The sequence below is a fragment of the Pseudonaja textilis genome, chromosome 5, assembly GCF_049901715.1.
Source record: "Pseudonaja textilis isolate UNSWEBS1 chromosome 5, rPseTex1.2, whole genome shotgun sequence".
Classification (NCBI taxonomy): Eukaryota; Metazoa; Chordata; class Lepidosauria; order Squamata; family Elapidae; genus Pseudonaja; species Pseudonaja textilis.
In genome coordinates, this window is record NC_141994.1 from 56,478,827 (window position 1) to 56,496,791 (window position 17,965).

At 38.7% G+C, this 17,965-nt stretch overlaps 1 protein-coding gene across 1 annotated transcript in view; it reads left to right on the forward strand.

The window, feature by feature from the left end:
* Window positions 1-6,821: 6,821 nt before the first annotated feature.
* The window catches only part of CREB3L2 (cAMP responsive element binding protein 3 like 2), an 81,354-nt gene continuing 70,210 nt past the window's right edge, over window positions 6,822-17,965 (forward strand). Inside the window, exon 1 of the mRNA XM_026722687.2 lies at window positions 6,822-7,479. Within this exon, the coding sequence (XP_026578472.1) occupies window positions 7,378-7,479 (102 nt within the window). The 5' untranslated portion in view covers window positions 6,822-7,377. The remainder of the gene's footprint in view (window positions 7,480-17,965) is intronic.

Sequence of the window (17,965 nt, forward strand, 5' to 3'; positions counted from 1 at the left end):
GAGACTCTAGAAAAAGTGCAGAGAACAACCAGGATGATTAGGAGAGTGGAGGCTAAAACATATGAAGGTTACAGGAAGTGGGCGTGGCTAGTCAAGTGAAGCGAAGGACCAGGGGAGACATGATAGCGGTCTTCCAATATTTGAGGGGTTGCCACAGGGAGGAAGGAAATCAAGCTATTTTCTAAAGCTCCTGTAGGCCAGACAAGGATGGAAACTGAACAAGGAGAGATTTAACCTGGAAATAAGGAGAAACTTTCTGACAGTAAGAACAATTAACCAATGGAACAATTGCCCTCAGAAGTTGTGGGAGCGCCATCAGTTGAGACTTTCAAGAAGAGATTGGACTGCCATTTGTCAGAAACAGTGTAGGGTCTCCCGCTTGGGCGGGGGGTTGGACTAGAAGACCTACAAGGTCCCTTCCAACTCTGATTATCTGTATCTGTATCTGAGTTGTATCATTTCCTGAAGATGTTTCAGAGAAATAAATCTAAGTGACAACAAGATATTGATAGTAACCATGCAGAGAGAATAAAGCCCCAAGGATAGTATGTAATAGTCTGAGGCACAACTGTCTTCAAATAACACCATGTGAATTTTGTTTCTTCCATTTAATCATGTCTGATTCACAGCGATTGCCTAGACCAGTCCCTCTGGTTTTCTTTGCAAGATTTTTCAGAAGTGATTTGCCCATTGCCTCCTTCCTAGGGCAGAGAGATAGTGACTAGCCCAAGGTCACCCAGCTGGCTTTGTGCCTAAGGTGAAACTAAAACTCATGGTCTCTTGGTTTCCAGCCTGAACCATTATACTAAACTGAAACTTATCTGGATGCAGATCAAGATGCTGGTTATTTAGCTGTAAAGCCTCACATGGAACAAGGCCAGTTTGTTGCCTGGATTTTCTGCCTCCATCCATCTCTGCCCTTGCCCTGGCCTTACCAAAACTAGTAGAGTTGACATGCTTCAGATCCCATCTATTACTATCATTTTGTGGGACCACTAGCAGTCATGCCTTCTCTGTCATTTCATTTGAGCCATGGTGGCCCAGTGGTTAGAGTGCAGTACAGCAGGCTACTTCTGCTGACACCTGCCTGCAATTTGGCCGTTCAAATCTCACCAGGCTGAAGGTTGACTCATCCTTCCAAGGTGGGTAAAATGAGGACCCAGATTGTTGAGGGCAATATGCTGACTCTGTAAACTGCTTAGAGAGGGCAGTAAAGCAGTATAAGCAGGGGTGGGATTCTACAGGTTCGCACCTATTCGCCAAACCAGTTGTTAACATTCTAAGCAGAGAGTGTGGAGTGTGGAGAACTGGTTGTTAGAAGAAATTAGTGGCCTAATCCTATAAGAAAGGCAGGAAGAAAACATTCTGGTGTTGCTTACAGAAACTGCCTCCCCATTAACTCTAATTACATTCTTGGCAGGACTAAACTTCCTGTCTCAGGAACTTCTCTGGAGTTTTTTTTCCCTTCCTTTGCTGGTACTTTGCTTGTGTAGAGTGACCATTCAAAGTTACAGTGGCACTGAAAAAAGTGACTGATGACCATTTTCAGACTTACAACTGTTGCAGCATCTCCACAGTCATGAGAGGCCAGGCGAGGAGATGCATGCCTCGATGTGAGTGATGTTGAGTTGGCCATGCCCAGCCAGTCACATGACCACCAAGCCACACCCACCAACTAAGCCATGCCCACAGAACCGGTTGTTAAAAATGTTGAATCCCACCTCTGAGTATAAGTGCTATTGCTATTTGCCCTTTGAAACAGCTATCCCCTGGAGATCCAGTTAATCCCCATCCTGTTGGGTCTTTTATAAGACATAGAATAGAATAGAATAGAATAGAATAGAATAGAATAGAATAGAATAGAATAGAATACAATACAATACAATACAATACAATACAATACTTTATTGGCCAAGTGTGATTGGACACACAAGGAATTTGTCTTGGTATAAATACTGTATAATAATGTAAAGACATTAAAGACCTGCAGGTTTGTTCATACATTTGGCCCAGAAAGTTGAGAGAAGCCTGATAGTTGGCTGTTTAACTGCTGTTTTAATGATGAAGTGGAATCCTAAAGGTGGTTTTCCCCCAAAGAACCTATATTTTCCTTGTTTTTTCTTGAAAATGTTTTTCTTCCTTGAAGTGAAATGACTTCAAGGAGAAAGGAAGTCCAGTTGCCTCTGAAAAAAGGCACTTTTGGGACATCCATGACCTGCATGAATGAGAATACCAATAGACAGATGAAGCAGAATTAGTTTTGATACCAGGCGTATTGTATTATATTTTGGTTTTTCTGTGTTGATTTATGAACTGTTAGGTTTGTTTTAGTTTTGTTTGCCATCTAGAGTCACCTTGGAGAGATGGGTGACTATATATATATATTAATAATTGAAGTAAATTCATGATCAGTACCACTGAAGAGCTCAAGAAGAATCAACAAAGTCACCAGTGCTTTGCATTCTAAATCAAACATTATTCATCAGGTGGATTAAAGGAGTCTCAGTCCTTCAGCTTCTCCTAAAACCAGTTCGAAATAGGTTAGAATCTCTGCTTCTTCTGGCACCTCCTGAAGTTGAAAAACTAACTCCTTCAATCACCTTCCCCAATTATGGAGGGTTAAAGGCTTTCGTCTCTAATTTTTTTTCCCATCTCTCTCTCAAAAAAACAACAGCAGTGGAGTCTGGGTTCAGTGACTGTTATGCAGGAATTACCCATTTTCTCATTGTCCTTAAAGAAAAACTAAATGTGGTTTATGTTTTCCCATGTAAGTCTAGCAACTGGAAACATAAATTTCAACTTTTGAAAGAGAATCTGCAGCTTGATGCTGTGCAGATATATTGAACTTGAACTTTCATAATTCTTCCACAGCATAATAAACAAAGAACTGACTAACAATTCTGGGAATTGGTCCAAAACATATTGAGGACACAGTATCAAAAGTTGTATAGCCTAAGCCATTTTCTGTTTTAAAAATATAAATAAGTTTAAAGCATACTATCAGTTTTTTTCCTCCCCCTCTTATTGTTTTGTTTACAATTTTATGTGGCAAGAATTTTGGGAAGTTGAAAATATATACCTAACCTTTATGAACAGTTTTACTTTTATATTCTTCACTGACATCCTTGCTCCAAATATCCTGTTTTCACAGGATGTGGGTGCAGTTATTTAAATAGTGTTGGGTTCGTAGGGCTTACTCCTAAATACGTTGTGCGTAAGACTTGAGATACCACAATATCTAAGACAATATTTTATTACTAGATATCCAGGCTTTGCAGAATGATCTACCTTTTGCTCCTTATTTCCTTTTCTAAGTCAGTGCAAACCTAAGTAAAGGTAACCTTGGAATCCAAATGTTAATTGGAGGGTCCAGGTATGCTGGTTCCAGGGCTACTAGATCTGATCTGCAGAACACCAGGCAGCAAGCAGGTACCAGTACAGATCATCCTTGTTTAGGAACCACAATTGGAACTGGCAATTTGGTTATATTAAGGGAAGTGATAATTAAAAGAAATGATGACTGTGCTTATCATCTTAAGGTTTCTTTTGCTTTACAGACCTATGTAGAAAATTAGCACCCAACCCCTCTCCTAGAATATTTTGAGAAATATTAAAAAGGCAGAATATATTTCCCTAAATGAGAAATGGAGAAACATGTTTTTTTAGAGGCAGAAAGCAGACTCATTCTTAATAGCACCCACTTTTCTTAATAGCCCTCAGCAGATGTCAGCACTTAAGTTATAGAGATAGGTAGCTCTATTCATAGGCAAAGCAAATACTACAGGCAGAAATCCATTCAAGACAGGATATTTTGAAATTCCCTGCAGCAAAGTCTGCAAAGGCAGAGTGATATGATTAGCCCTCACTCAAGATCCAAACCAGGACAAAGCCATTAAGCCATAATAGGAATTGCCCAACACCCTTTCAGAACACAAGCTTCTTCATTGCATCATCTCAGCAGTCCAAACTTCAATCAAACCTGGGAGCTCAAACAACCTATAGAGCCAGCTATGACCCCTACATAGAATAGAATAGAATTCTTTGTTGGCCAAGTGTGATTGGATGCACAAGGAATTTGTCTTGGTGCATATGTTCTCAGTCTACATAAAAGAAAAGATACATTCGTCAAGAGTTAAGAATCATAAGGTACAACACTTAATAATAGTAATAGGGTACAATAAGCAATCGAATCATACTAGGAAACAGTCAATAAAAATAGTTAGAATACAAGCAACAAGGTTACAGTCATACAGTCATAAATGGGAGGAGATAGGTGAAAAGCAGAATGGGAGGATTAATAGTAATGCAGACTTAGTAAATAGTTTGACAGTATTGAGGGAATTATTTGTTTAGCAGTGTGATGGCATTCAGGAAAAAAAATCTGTTCTGTGTCTAATTGTTCTGTTGTGCAATGCTCTATAACGTTTTGAAGGTAGGAGTTGAAACAATTTGTTTGGGATGTGAGGGTCTGTAAATATTTTATTTTCACAGCCCTCCTGTTGACTCATGCAGTATACAGGTCCTCTATTGAAGGCAGGTTGGTAGTAATTGTTTTTTCTTCAGTCTGTGCCTGTCTTGTTGGGTTGCAGAACCAAACCAGACAGTTTTAGAGGTGCAGATGACAGACTCAATAATTCCTCTGTAGAACTGTATCAGAAGTTCCTTGGGCAGTTTCAGCTTTCTAAGTTGGCACAGAAAGAACATTGTTGTGCTTTTTTGATGATGTTTTTGATGTTGGGTGTCCATTTTAGGTCTTGTGATAAGATAGAAGCTAGAAATTTGAAGGTCTCTACTATCAATACTGTGTTGTCTAGTATTGTAAGAGGTGGTAATATGGGAGGGTTTCTTCTAAAGTCTACCACCATTTCTATGGTTTTGAGTGTGTTCAGTTCCAGACTGTTCCGGTCATACCACGAGGCAAGTTGTACAACCTCCCCATCTATATGTGGATTTGTCATTGTCTTGAATGAGACCAATCACTGTTGTATCATGTGCAAACTTCAGTATTTTAACAGATGGATAGTTTGAGATGCAGTAATTGGTATATAGGGAGAAGTGGAGAAAGCAGTCTGGGGGGGCTGTGCTAATTGTATGGGTATCAGATGTGATTCTGCTTAGTTTCACCTGCTGCTTCCTGTCTGTTAGGAAGCTTATGATTCACTTACATAACTCCTACATGGCCCCATGGGAGTCTGACAACATACATGTTTTTGCAGGAAGCTCAAGTGCAAAGCCCAAGAGAAGGTATAACACGCCCCCCCTCTCAACTCCATGTGGTCAGCTGCCCAGAGCCACATGTGGTTCTGCTTCATCATTAAACCTTCTTTCCAATCAGCCTCCATGTTTCCAGCGCCTTTCTCCTGGCTTGGAACTGAACCAGATGGATATTTCTTCCCACACCTGCAAAGATCATAAATTGAAGATCAGTCATAAAGTTACTCTTTCATTACTGCAAACAGTCCCTAAATGAGGCAGTCGCTAAACAAGGACTACCTGTAGAGACATTGTTGCATTCTGGATCTTTTGCAACCGAAATCTTGTAGCCTTGCGATTTGCACATTTCAGCAGCTTTCTCCAATTGCCATAACCTCTGTCATGCCTCTAGTGGAGACTGACTCTGATGGAGAAGAGGAACAGCTGACAGGGAGTGGAAGTGTGGCTCCAGAGGTTGTGGAGGAGGCTGGGGAAGGGCAGAGGCCAGCAGTCAGAGGAGGACCCAGGCCCATCCCCTATCTACCCAAGGGCATGCAGGGAGGAGAGGATAAGGGAGAGACGTGCTCTACTCTGGAGGAGGGGACCTTGATCGTCTTCATGGGCTGCAGTTGTGACAACTGAATAAGAGTTTGGACCTGCATACTGGCAAACGCTGGAAACAAATCATGGAAATATCTCTAGTTTATAGTTCCTCTCTGAGTTTGGCATCCTTCCCAATGTGTGTTATCTGTGGACATCCTCCAGCCCTTATCTTGCCTGGCTTGTGTTGCTTTTTTCCTTCTTCTGTAACAGTGTGGGTGGGTATTTTTGATCTTCCGTCAAAGATATTTGGAGCTTGAAAGCACACTGAAGAAATAAAAGGGGCTTCACCCGTTTTCTGTGACTGTGTTTGTTTTGTATCCCACCCTGGGTCATCACACCCTCCAAAATGTCTTGGACATCCAATTCCCTCAAAAATTTTGTGGAGCCTGCTTCCAGCATCTCGGGAAGGCATCAGACTGAAATGGGCTGGTGGTTGTGCTTGTTGGCTGGGCATGATGGAAATCGTTATCCAAGACAGGAGTCCATGCGGGTCAATTCAGGGCAATTTTTAAAAAGAAATGTTTGTTAATGGACCTTGTTATCTTTCTGTTCCTGCTACCAGGGTTAAATATATCCTCATTTCCCCTGCACGTGTTTGCTTTCTTAAGAAAGAGCAACCTTTGCTCCCAGTTTCCATATAGGCTGAAAGGATGAGTCAATCCGGAACCGGATCGCCTGCTCTGGGCTTTTAATTGAAGGCCAGCAGAAATCCCTTTTTCGTGGGACAACTTCCTCTCCCTTTCGGTTAAATGTCACCCAGTGGCCCCCGTTTAAAAGGTTAAACGGCTCCCTTCCTCCTGGCCAGCCTTCCTTCAGCGCTTTATTTTGACTCCGCTCCTCACAGCAAGGCGGGGCTTCTCCCGAAGCTGTATTCTTGTCGCTAAGCCATTGGCTGCGATTCATGCTCCCAAGGTTATTGGTGGGCCAGAACAAATCGAATAGCAAAGCAGAACAAAACCTGCACGCCCCCCCCCCGTCACTGACGTAGTTGGGATTTCCCGCCCACATTCCACACAGCTGGAATTGGGGGGGCGGGCGGGGGCGAAGCGGCATTGGATCAAAGGGGGCGGGACCCTAAGCAGGAGAAGCGGATTCCGATTGGGCGTCAGCCTTTAGAAGCAGGCTCGCTCGGCTTTGGGGATTGGGCAGGAGGCGGAGTCCAGGCTGGGTAGCACTGCTGGAAAAGAAACGGCCTCTGTTGTCACTGTGAAGTCGAAGGCGGTGAGGGGAGGGTGAGTCGCGCGTTTGCGCTCCGCCCGTCTGTGCTGGTTTCCCTCATAGGAGACAGGGACGCTTTATACCCTTTGAGTCCTGTTGCGGGGTTTTCTTAAGAAGTTTTCGGTCTCCTTTTTAAGCGGGGTAGCCATTTCTGAGAGATAAGGAGCCGGGTGGGTGTAGTGGGGTTTTTTGGCTAGTGGAGTGGGGTCGTCGCTCCTAATGACGCTCCACCTTATGGAACAAGGCTGCTTCCCAGGACGGTTTTAAAGGGCCGCTGAGAAGGTTCCGACATCTGCTCCCTTCCTTTTGTGTGTCCCCCCACCGCACACAGACGTTTTGGTTTTTGCTGGGCCCCGGCTGACTATGGAGGTGCTGGACGGCGGGGAGCAGAACCTGTTCCAGTGGGATCGAAAGTTGAGCGAGCTGTCGGAACCGGTGGACTCCGAAGCCCTCCTCTACAGCACGGTGAGAAACGCGTCCATTGCAGAAGCGGCTGGGTGGGTGAACGAAGATTTGAATGGGAGAGGAATGTTCTTGTGGAAAGAAGAGCAACAAGTTTTTCATCTGCCTTTCAAAAAGTGAATCCTGGCTCTTGGCAATCTAGGTTTGCTAGGAGAAGCCTGGCTGGCTTTGGTATATAGATGAAACCCAATACCCTTAAAAGAGAGCATCATGGTGGGGGGGGGGGGCAAGCTGATGCAAGAGGGTTATTTTTTTTAAAAAAAAAATTATACATGAATTGCTGTGGACTCTGGTTTCTTTCTGGTTTTATCTTCTTTTGCCTTCAGGGTATGACTTAAGAATAGATCTTCTGAAAAGCTTTTGTTATTAGATGACATCCTGGTGGGACTTTTCCAGATGCAAGAAAAGCAAATTAAATATGGTGGAGAGCCTGGAGTTAGGAAATTTCAGCAGAAGTGAAAGAGGGCCTCTGAGGGGAAGAGGAAATCGGTTGGATGTTTTACTTCTCCAGAACTGTCTGCACTAGAGGAAGAACCAGAAAACACTTGACTCCCGACAATTTTTGTTTCTTTAAAAAGTCTGCTGCATAACTTTTCGGTGCTTTTTTTCCTTCCTGTTTTGCAAGTCAAGGAGTTCCTTATAAGTTGCCAGTAAGGAAAGAGTAGGCTTGCGGGAGCTATAATAACGGTCTCTAGCCTTGGATAAGAGTCTAGTATGTTGAAAAATACAGGTCTGGCATTCCACTTTCCCCTCTTACACAAGTCCCATCTGTCATTGCTATCATTACATGAGCCAGTTGGGAAGGGAATGGAGGCCTAGGAATCCAAGAAATATTTATAGTGGTTTTGCAAGGGTAGTTATGAAAGAAATGGTGGACAAAACGAGGAGCAGCAATTTATGCCAGATGTTTGGTGTTTTTGTCCTTGGTTGAAATATGTCAGTCAGTGGATTTCAAGAGCTTTGTCAGACTGTCAGGGAAAGACGGTAGATTTTTTAAAATTTAAAATTCCTAACATTGAGCAAAAGTAGAAGGTTTCACTTTGCCTAATTCTACTTGAAAAAAATCATTTTTTAAAAAAGTAATTTGTTGAAGGGAAGAGTGATTTGAAGTGTGCAGAATAGATTTTATGTATGATGAAGATCAGCATCACCCCCACCTCCTCCAAATGAAAATAAAGAATGCTGTCTTCACTTTAGGAGTGCATACTGGTAAAAAAACACTTGTTTTACACATTCCTCTAAAACAGGGGCATCCAATCTTGGCAAATTTAAGACTGAACTTGAACTCCCAACCCCCACTCCAGCAGAATTCTGGGTGTTGGAATCCACAAGTCTTAAAGTTGTCACAGTTGGACACCATTATCCTAAAATTTGGTTTATTCAACTATCATTTATTGTCCAAGTCAAAGTTGTCTCACCCAGTACACCAAAACACAAACCATGATTACCAAATCATAATGGATAGGATCATGATTTCTAAATCATAATGGATGGGTTCAAATAACGTACTAAATTACAAATAATGCTGTGCTTTACTGTGAAATGGGAACTTGGCCAAATGTCAAAGAATGGCTATATTTGGAAATTGCATTAATAGATATTATGATTTAGTAACATCATCCTTCATTTACATTTATCTATAATGTTTGTCATCCTCAGCCAACATGAATAATGGTGTGAGTTGTATCGGGTACTAAATTGGGGAACTCTGGTCCCTATTTATCCTACCCATTGGAGATCAACATTTTTCTAATCTCAGGATTAAGAATTTGTGTCCTTTCGGTTGTTGAATGATAGCTCCCAGAGTTCCTTCTAATGACCATGAAATTTTTCTCTACCTTTCCTATTTACTGCACTATTCACATGCCCTTTTGCCACCTGTTAAAATGACCAAGAAAGATAACTCTTCTTGTGTAAGATACATATATAAGTCTTTAAACTGGATTCTTCTCCAGTTTAAAGGCAATAGATGATGTAAAAACTTTCTGTGGAAACTCTTAAAAATGGTTTCCTGTCAGACAAATGGTACTAATGTCAGTGATCAAACTATCTGACATGAGATAACCAATTTATTCCTAACTAGCAAGATTAAAATTTATAAAGTTAAAATTTATAATTTTAGCTTTATAAACTTTAATCTTGCTAGTTAGGAATAAATTATTGGCTACACAACTACAATTTTAAATATTTTAAGATCTAGGTGTTTTTTGTGAATAGCAGAACAAAATTTAAAAAATGCTTATAGAAATAAAGTTGTCAGAAATAAGGATGTTAACATATGCACCTTCCTCTATGAAAGGATTATTTTTCTTTTGTGAGCCTCTGGGCATATGCTGAATCTTATTTCTCATCATGGTCATTTGTCAGTATAGTACTGCTGAAACAAAATACATATTTGAGTTGGTATACATGATAATGTAATCTAATATTTTGTGGTACAGCTTTTAATAATATAACATGTTGTTATTGATTTGGTCCCTTGAATTTTCTCATGCGTTTTTTCAATGTGTCTCTGAAGATTTGGGGATAGGTGTTTGGTCTTTTGGTGTGGCTTAGCAAAGGCATACTAACAAATTGTGTTAAGACTCACAATTTGTTGGGATGATTTTCAACAAAATATTAGTAGCTCACAAAAATAATTTTTAGTTTAATAGACAACCCCTTTCTTGGAATACCAAATAGTTGCATCTTTGAGCTATTCTTTGAAGAATTCCATTTCGATTCAATCCAGACCAATACTAATTTTGAAATGTGATAGTGTAAGCCTCCTGCTTTCAGGAGCAGGTTGTCTTCATTAGGTATGGCTTCCAAATGTATTCAAGGGCAGCTGCAATGAAAATGTGTTTTCCACAAGGTTGTAGAGTTTGTGTCTTAAAAGGGTCATCATACAAAATGGATTCATTGAAAATCTCACAGTTGCAAGGGGCACCTTAAATTATGCACATACTTTGCATGTGTAAGATTTTCAGCTCTATACATGGAATCCAATGTTTTTTTTCTTTGCTGGGAACTTTTGGGAGTCTTGAAGGTAAACTTTTGGAAGAAGTTGCACTATAAACCTGTCTGGAAGACCTTGCAATCTAATGTGCGGCCCAGAGAAAGGAGACAAAGAGTTAAACTGGAAAAGAGTATGTTCTGATTTGAAATCCATGTGTTGGTGCTATGTTGCAGTATGTATTGACCTACTGTGTGTGATTCTGCTAAAGGTTTTTTTTTGAAAATGATGATTTTTCAGAATGAAGGAAATTAAGAGCTGGGGGAAGAATGAAGAAAGTCTCTTGAAAGGAGGAGCTTTGAATGATAGAAGATGATGAAGCTGGTTGCTTGTAGATCATAAATTAGAATATGCTGATAGGTAAGAGAAGAACAATATTGAGAGATGAAAGCAGAGATCTCTATAGTACTGGATCCAGTGATGGTTGGATAATTAGGGATAAAGGCTAGGTGACCACTTGAATATTATATAAGATTATCAAGCATTGAATTAATCCAGTATCTGCTCATCTTTTGCATCATATGCAAACATTAATAACAGTTGTGAATACCTTTACAAAGTTATGCATCTGTGCAGTTTCAACCACAAAATGGGTTTGTAACCTAGAACAATAACTGTAACGTAGCATGTATATAATGAAAACTTAGGGTTTATTCAATAAACTGTAATTAAATAGACGTGACACAGAGTTACAGTTCTTAATTCAGGGATGGTTCTCCCAATACCAATACCATATTCAGAACTATAGTACCTTGCATGTTTGTTTATTTTGTTTACCCAGGCTTACTTTTCTAGAAATTCAGTAACTTTTAGAATCAAGAAGTTTTCCACTTTAGCTGATGTCCAAGCATCAATGGGTCCTGTATCTTTCGCTTATGAATAGGCACTCTGTCTTCTCAAGCAGCTGTACATATTTCCATGTATGCGAAAGGTAATTTGAAGAGCCTTTGCTAGGTAACTTATATCTCTTGACAAGTACATCAAAGAGAGGAAAGGAAAAGATAACCAAACTATCTCCCTCCCTGTGTTTTGAGTCATATTCTTGGTTCCAATATGAAAAAGTTGTTTTGTACTTAAGAAATAGTTGAAGCAGTTTGTTGAAAAAGACTTTGGCTCCAAGCCAGATAAATTAGTCATAAATGAATCCTGTTGAAACCAGAAGATCCGGGACCCATCTGACACTGTTTCATTCACTGCTAACTACAGCTGTATTGAGCTGTTCCTTGAAATACATTAGAACAGCTTTTTCCAGATACATTGAATTATGATTCCTAAAACTTCTACTTAGCACAGCTAAAAGAACCTTGCTGGATTTGTAGAAGTTGTAGATCAATACATCTACAGGGTGCCAGGTGGGAAGAAAGCTGATCTAATTCAAGGCTGTATAATTCTTAGATATGAGCCAACATAGTTCAGTATGTCAACCATCTGTCCATTTTCACCTAATCTATCATTGTCATTGGTGTTTGTCTGGGTTAATTCCAGATTTAGTCCTAGAAAATTTGGATTTCATCCAATGAGAATAGTCCCAGGGATTATGAAGAACACTGTAACTGTGTGTAATATACAATGGAATTGTGCAGTCCATTGGGGTTCATGCATTATTATTCATCTGTGTTTCAACACAGTTGTGTGTATTCATGACTTACCTTGTATAAGCAAGGATTGTCTGAAAAGCAGATTCTGAAAAGCATTTAAGGCATTATGTCTGGAGGTCATTGCTGCCTGTGAGATGATGCTCTACTGGACAAATGGAGTTATGTATTTCTTTTTCCTCATTTTTTAAAATAAAAAGAGGGGAGATTATTAATCCTGTGGAATTTCCCCCCACTCTTCTTATATTGGTTTACAGACACGTTTTGGCAGGCAGTAGTAACGAAGATGATTTCCTTGTTAACTTCTACTAAGCTTTGAATTTCTTTATATCTTCCTTGAAAAAAGCAACTGATCTCAGCAACTACTGTATAAAGTGTCTTTTTATTGTATTGCAGTTTATGACACTAATAAAGGCAGTTATGAAGAGATGTATCTGGGTGCAGAAATTAAAAAGCCACTTAGCAAATATGAGAGATCAAAAGATGCATAGCCTACCCTTAACATTGTTCAGTTTTGAGGGGATTCTGAATAAAGAGAGGGTATTTGGGGCTTGGGGAAGTTCATAATCTTTAAAACTGTCTGTTTTTAGTCTTCTAGGCCTGTCTGTAGATTCATGTATTTTTTTCTATACACTGATGTGCGTATGAACCCCCCCCACAAGATTACAATTCTTTATATGTTCTCTCAAATGCTTAAATTGAATGAGTTTTATTCCCGGTATGTTTAAGGTATTGTACAACAGTAATATGATTTAGTTTTTTTAAATAGACACAGTTCACTATGCAAAGTTTTTTTTTTAATTTTACTGACTGCACAGTGCTTTGTATCAATACTCAGGTTGCCTCAATTATTCTAAGACAAATTTAGTCATTTCTCTTGAAATGTTTGAGTTACTATGTTTAGGTTAGAGCAACAATTCTGACGTTAGTATTCTTGGTTACCAACTCGTGCTATGTGAGTGGGCAGACATTACTAAATGAATGACAGAGTGCTACATGGTGAAATCAGAATTTTTATGGTAAGGCAGAAAAAAAAAGATTTGCTTTGAATGCACAATATGTGTTGATTCATTCCAAATGTCTTAACTTAAAACCTAATTTGATCCACTGCTGATCTCTAAGATTATCTACAAAGATAATATATTCATCAACTTTCCCATGAAGTAAATGTTATCTTTTTCCATGGGTAGATCCGCTTCTGCAAATTTATTAATATAGAACTTTATTGTATAGTTGATATACTGTATATTAATATCAACTATAGAATAAATGGCTTCTTTCTATATTAGCCTGCTGAAGCTTATGTTGATGATGTGATGATCTCCACAAAGGAGAGAGGAATCCCAATGTCATATTGTACTACATTTTTAGACTTCGATTATGTTGCAATTTGTTCTCAACTCAGCCTTTTTCTTCTACATGATTTGAAAGTCTCAAAAATGTGTTTGAAGTTTTGTGCATAATTATTTGGTTCTTATAAGTGTATTTCTTCATGAATTTTGGATTTTAACTGTTAAGGTGAATATGATGGAGCTTATTCCCTATTGGCATGAGGGTATGGTCTGTATACAGGTAGTCCTTGACTTATGACGACAATTGAGCCCAAAATTTCTGTGGATAATCAAGACATTTAAGAGAATTTCACTCCATTTTACAGCCTTCTTTGCCATTGTTGTTAAGAGAATCACAGCAGTTGTTAAGTTAGTGACACCATTGTGAAGTGAATCAGGTTTCCACATTGACTTTGCTTGTCAGAAGATTGCAAAACATGACCGTGGGACACTGCAACTGTCATAAATATGAGTCAGTTGCCAAGGGCCTGAATCTTGATCACAGATCTTGAAGATGCTACAATGGTCATAAGTGTGAAATACTCATTTTTTTCAGTGTTGCAACTTTGGATGGTCACTAAATGAACTGATGTTAAGCCAAGGACTACATGTCCTTTGCTGAAACTGTAATAGTGAAGTGGATTGTATGTTTGTATTTATTTATTTCACCTTTTTTCTTGCCTTCCCCTCACAAATTGTTATATTATTAATATATTTCTTGACAGTCATGTTTAACATTTTGAAGAGCCTTTTCAAGTAGAGATCCTTCGATTGAGCAATCCTCTTTGTTTATACTTGAGCAAGCAATCCAGGATATAGCTTTGTTTTTTAAAAATACTGAGTTCCATGTTGAAGTTTTGCCTATAATTTTAAAGTAATTTTGGAGCATTTAAATGAGTTAGTATATTAAATGTTGTGGTTTCCCTTCTTTGTGTATGAGTAATGTACATTTTATATACACAGATGGAGCTGAAGATAATCTAATTCTACTTAATGAGTTCTTTGTCAGTTATGAGTTTTCTTTTCTTGTTTTCAAGGTATCTACCTCAAAATTGCTCAGTATAATAAAGTGAAAAACATTATTTGTACTACATACTGGAAATTGTAAAGTCTGAGATAATACTAATTTATCTATATTTATGTTACTGTACATTGCTTTATTTGAGGTGGATTTTTTTTCAAAAATCACCAGAGCTGTAGCTTGACAGAAATGTAGAATTCTCTGAATCTAAAGTTTAGGTAAGGAGAAGGAAATATTAACTTAAGTCTGTTGTAGATTTCTGGTATGGACACACCCTATTGGGTTCACAAACTTAATATGAAAAAGTTACACCCTTTTTCCTACTTATTTCAGTAAAATAAAACTTCCTATACATCTTACTATCTTTTGTGATGTTGAATTATTGTATTGACTTGAATGGAAACCTTTATTTTTTATTGCATGAAAGCATAAAAAATAAAACTCAAAACTAGAGATCTAAGAGGAACCTAGTTAGCAACTTGAAAATATGACAGGATTATTGTAGAATTTGTGTCAAATCTTCTTTGCATGCTATATTTGAAAAAAGCTAACCCTTTTCTTAAGCAGAGCTGTTTTTTTGACCAGGTATCCTGAGCCATGAAATGCTCTGTTTAAACCAGTCTCCTCCAAACTGGTATATTGCTGATTTTGAAATCCTGGAGGAAGAAGTAGAAGAAGAGTGTGATGGCAAATAATTTTCATGTCAGTGTCATATCACTTGAGCATGTCCATAAAGTGACTCCGAACCAAGTTTTAGGTTTTAGTTAATTATGATAATTTGGGGCCAATCCTTTTTTTCAGGCTGGGCTCATAAAATCTTGATTTGTTGGTTAATTGATTTTCACTGAGCCGGTACACTAGCTAAGTCATGCCTCTCTAAACATCTTATAGATTACAATACCACACAGTAATTGATAACAAAATAGTGATGTCCAAACTATATATCAGGATGGCAGGAGCCCATCTAGCAACTTCAGACAAGGGCCAGGATATCTAGACAGCCCTCTCTGCACTTATCAACTCCTCTGTAGGTTAGGCAGTCATCTGCCAATATTTAACGTAATGTCCCATTATGTATGACAGTTTGACAGAACATGCAGACTCCTGTAGCAATGCATCATTAACCATTTTTAATCAGTCTTGTGCTTAACTGTGATACTGAAGTTCTCAATTTCCTTAGTTTTCTTCATCTACCTAGTGTTCATATTGTATTAGTGGTTGCTTACTATTTTGTGCTGTAAACAGTCTAGTAGCTCCTGTTAGGACTACCGGGGATGTGCAAAGGTTATGTTACAAAGAAGAATCTTCTGTATTTTAGACAGTGATACAATTAGTTAGAATGCCTGAGAGTGAGTTCATGGTTCATTTTCCAGCAAATTGTCTTATGTTTTGCCAAAGCTGAAGTTCAGAGTAGATATTCTTTTTGATGAGCTGGGGAAACTTTGAGCTTTTCATATCTCATCAGATATACTACTCAGGAAAGGCAGCTATTCTTAACCACCAACTTGCTTTCTTGTTTTTATTTAAACTCTGAACCATTATTCAGCTGGGGAGCCTTTTAAGAGCTTATCTTGCAAGTAGATGTCCTTGGTTCTTCAATGTCTTCCTGAAAATGTTTGGGAATTTTGTATTCATATATTTTGTCCTCAATAAACACAGACTTTGGATATTCATTGTCTACCACATTATATTGGATATGCCCCATGTGCATTCACATAAATGGAATATTAATCCATAATGATTTTATAACCATTTTTTATATTTTCACATTGGCTATCCTATTTCAGCACATTTTTCCTTGATTAGGTTTATTTTCCAGAGCCTTTCTTAACAACATATTATTATACAATTGCATGTACAGAAATAAAAAAAATCCCACTTGGTTTAATGGGAATTTTGGGGAGTTATTTTATTCAGCTTACTTGATTTATTATCAATGAAATTGTAGCTATTATGTTTACAGTGAACAATACATTTCCTTATGCTGCAGACAACAACATGGGAAAAAAGCCAGAAAAGTTTATGTAATTAATATAATATCTCCAAGTCTGGAGACATGCTCTTCCTTTAGGCAATAATAGAATTCTAAAATTTGTTAATACTATAAGCCTGTTTTCAGTTTACCCATATTAAGGGCCTAAGCTGGGAAAAGTGGCCATTGAAAAAATGGCTATCCTACAAATAGTGCTCCACTTACAACAGTTCACCTAGTGACTGTTCAAAGTTACAATGGCACTGCAAAAAATGACTTATGACCGTTTTTTACACTTACGACGGTTGCAGCATCCTCATGGTTATGTGATCAAAATTCAGACAGTTGCAGTGTCCCAGGATCATGTGCTCCCCTTCTGTGACCTTCTGACAAGGAAAGTCAATGGAGAAACCAGATTCGTTTAACAACCGTGTTACTATCTTAACAACTGCAGTGATTCACTTAAGAACTGTGCCAAGAAAGATCGTAAAATGAGGCAAAACTCACTTAAGAAATTTCACTTAACAACAGAAATTTTGGGATCAATTGAGGTCTGAGGGCGAGGACTACCTGTACTTACTGTGGCCTGTTACTGTACATGCATTTACCAGACTCCCAAGATATTGCAAATTCAGCTGCTTCTACTCTGAAGAAATCAGAGATGTGTGGCTTGACACAGGATAGAAGATGTGACATTAGCCCTTCATCCGCCAAGTTCACATGACCCACTGATCTATTTACTCCAAAATAAGCTATCATGAAAATGAACATGGCAGTACACATTTCATTCTAGATGTGTAATATCTCCCACTCTAGAAAGCGGTAGAGACAATGCTTGTCAAACTAGACAATGGATTCCCTGTATTGTGCCATAGAGCACAGTTCTGCTGAGAATAACCTTCGCTTATGTTGTTCAAGATTAGCTGCCAAGTGCTAATACAAGGAGAAACTAGGTCTAAAGTATAGTAACAACAGTAAACTTAAAAAGCCTAGGGTAAATGGTAACAATCCAGTGTCAGTGAGGACAATTAACCAGTGGAACAGCTTGCTTTCAGGAATCATGGGTGCTCCATCACTGGAGGTTTTTAAGAAGAGACTACTAGACAGTCACTTCTCTGAAATGGTATAAGTTCTTCTGCTTGAGCAGAGGGCTGGACTAGAAGGCCTCTAAAGTCCCTTCCCCCCCTCTATTCTATATTCTATTCTGTTCTTTTAAAACTCTTGGACTTCAGCTATCATGCCTTTGCTGCCTAGTGTTTGGAAGACAGCATTTTCCTAATCAGTAGGGGATTTTTATTCAAAAATGTTTTTCTTTTTATACTGTCCCCTGAAAACAGATGTCATTGTCTATGGTGGGGTTAAAGAAGCCATTCCGCTGGAGCCAGTTATTGATGCATTATTATATTTAAATCATCATGAGCTCAACTGACATTTTTTAAAAAATGGTGCTCTTTAACTGCAATGCTTGTCCCTTGCAGAACTCCTTTGGAACACTGGCTTATGAATGAAAGTCATGAAATTCTGGTTTAATGTTGGCAACAAACAAGGTGAAGGTTTTCTCTGCAAAACTTTTAT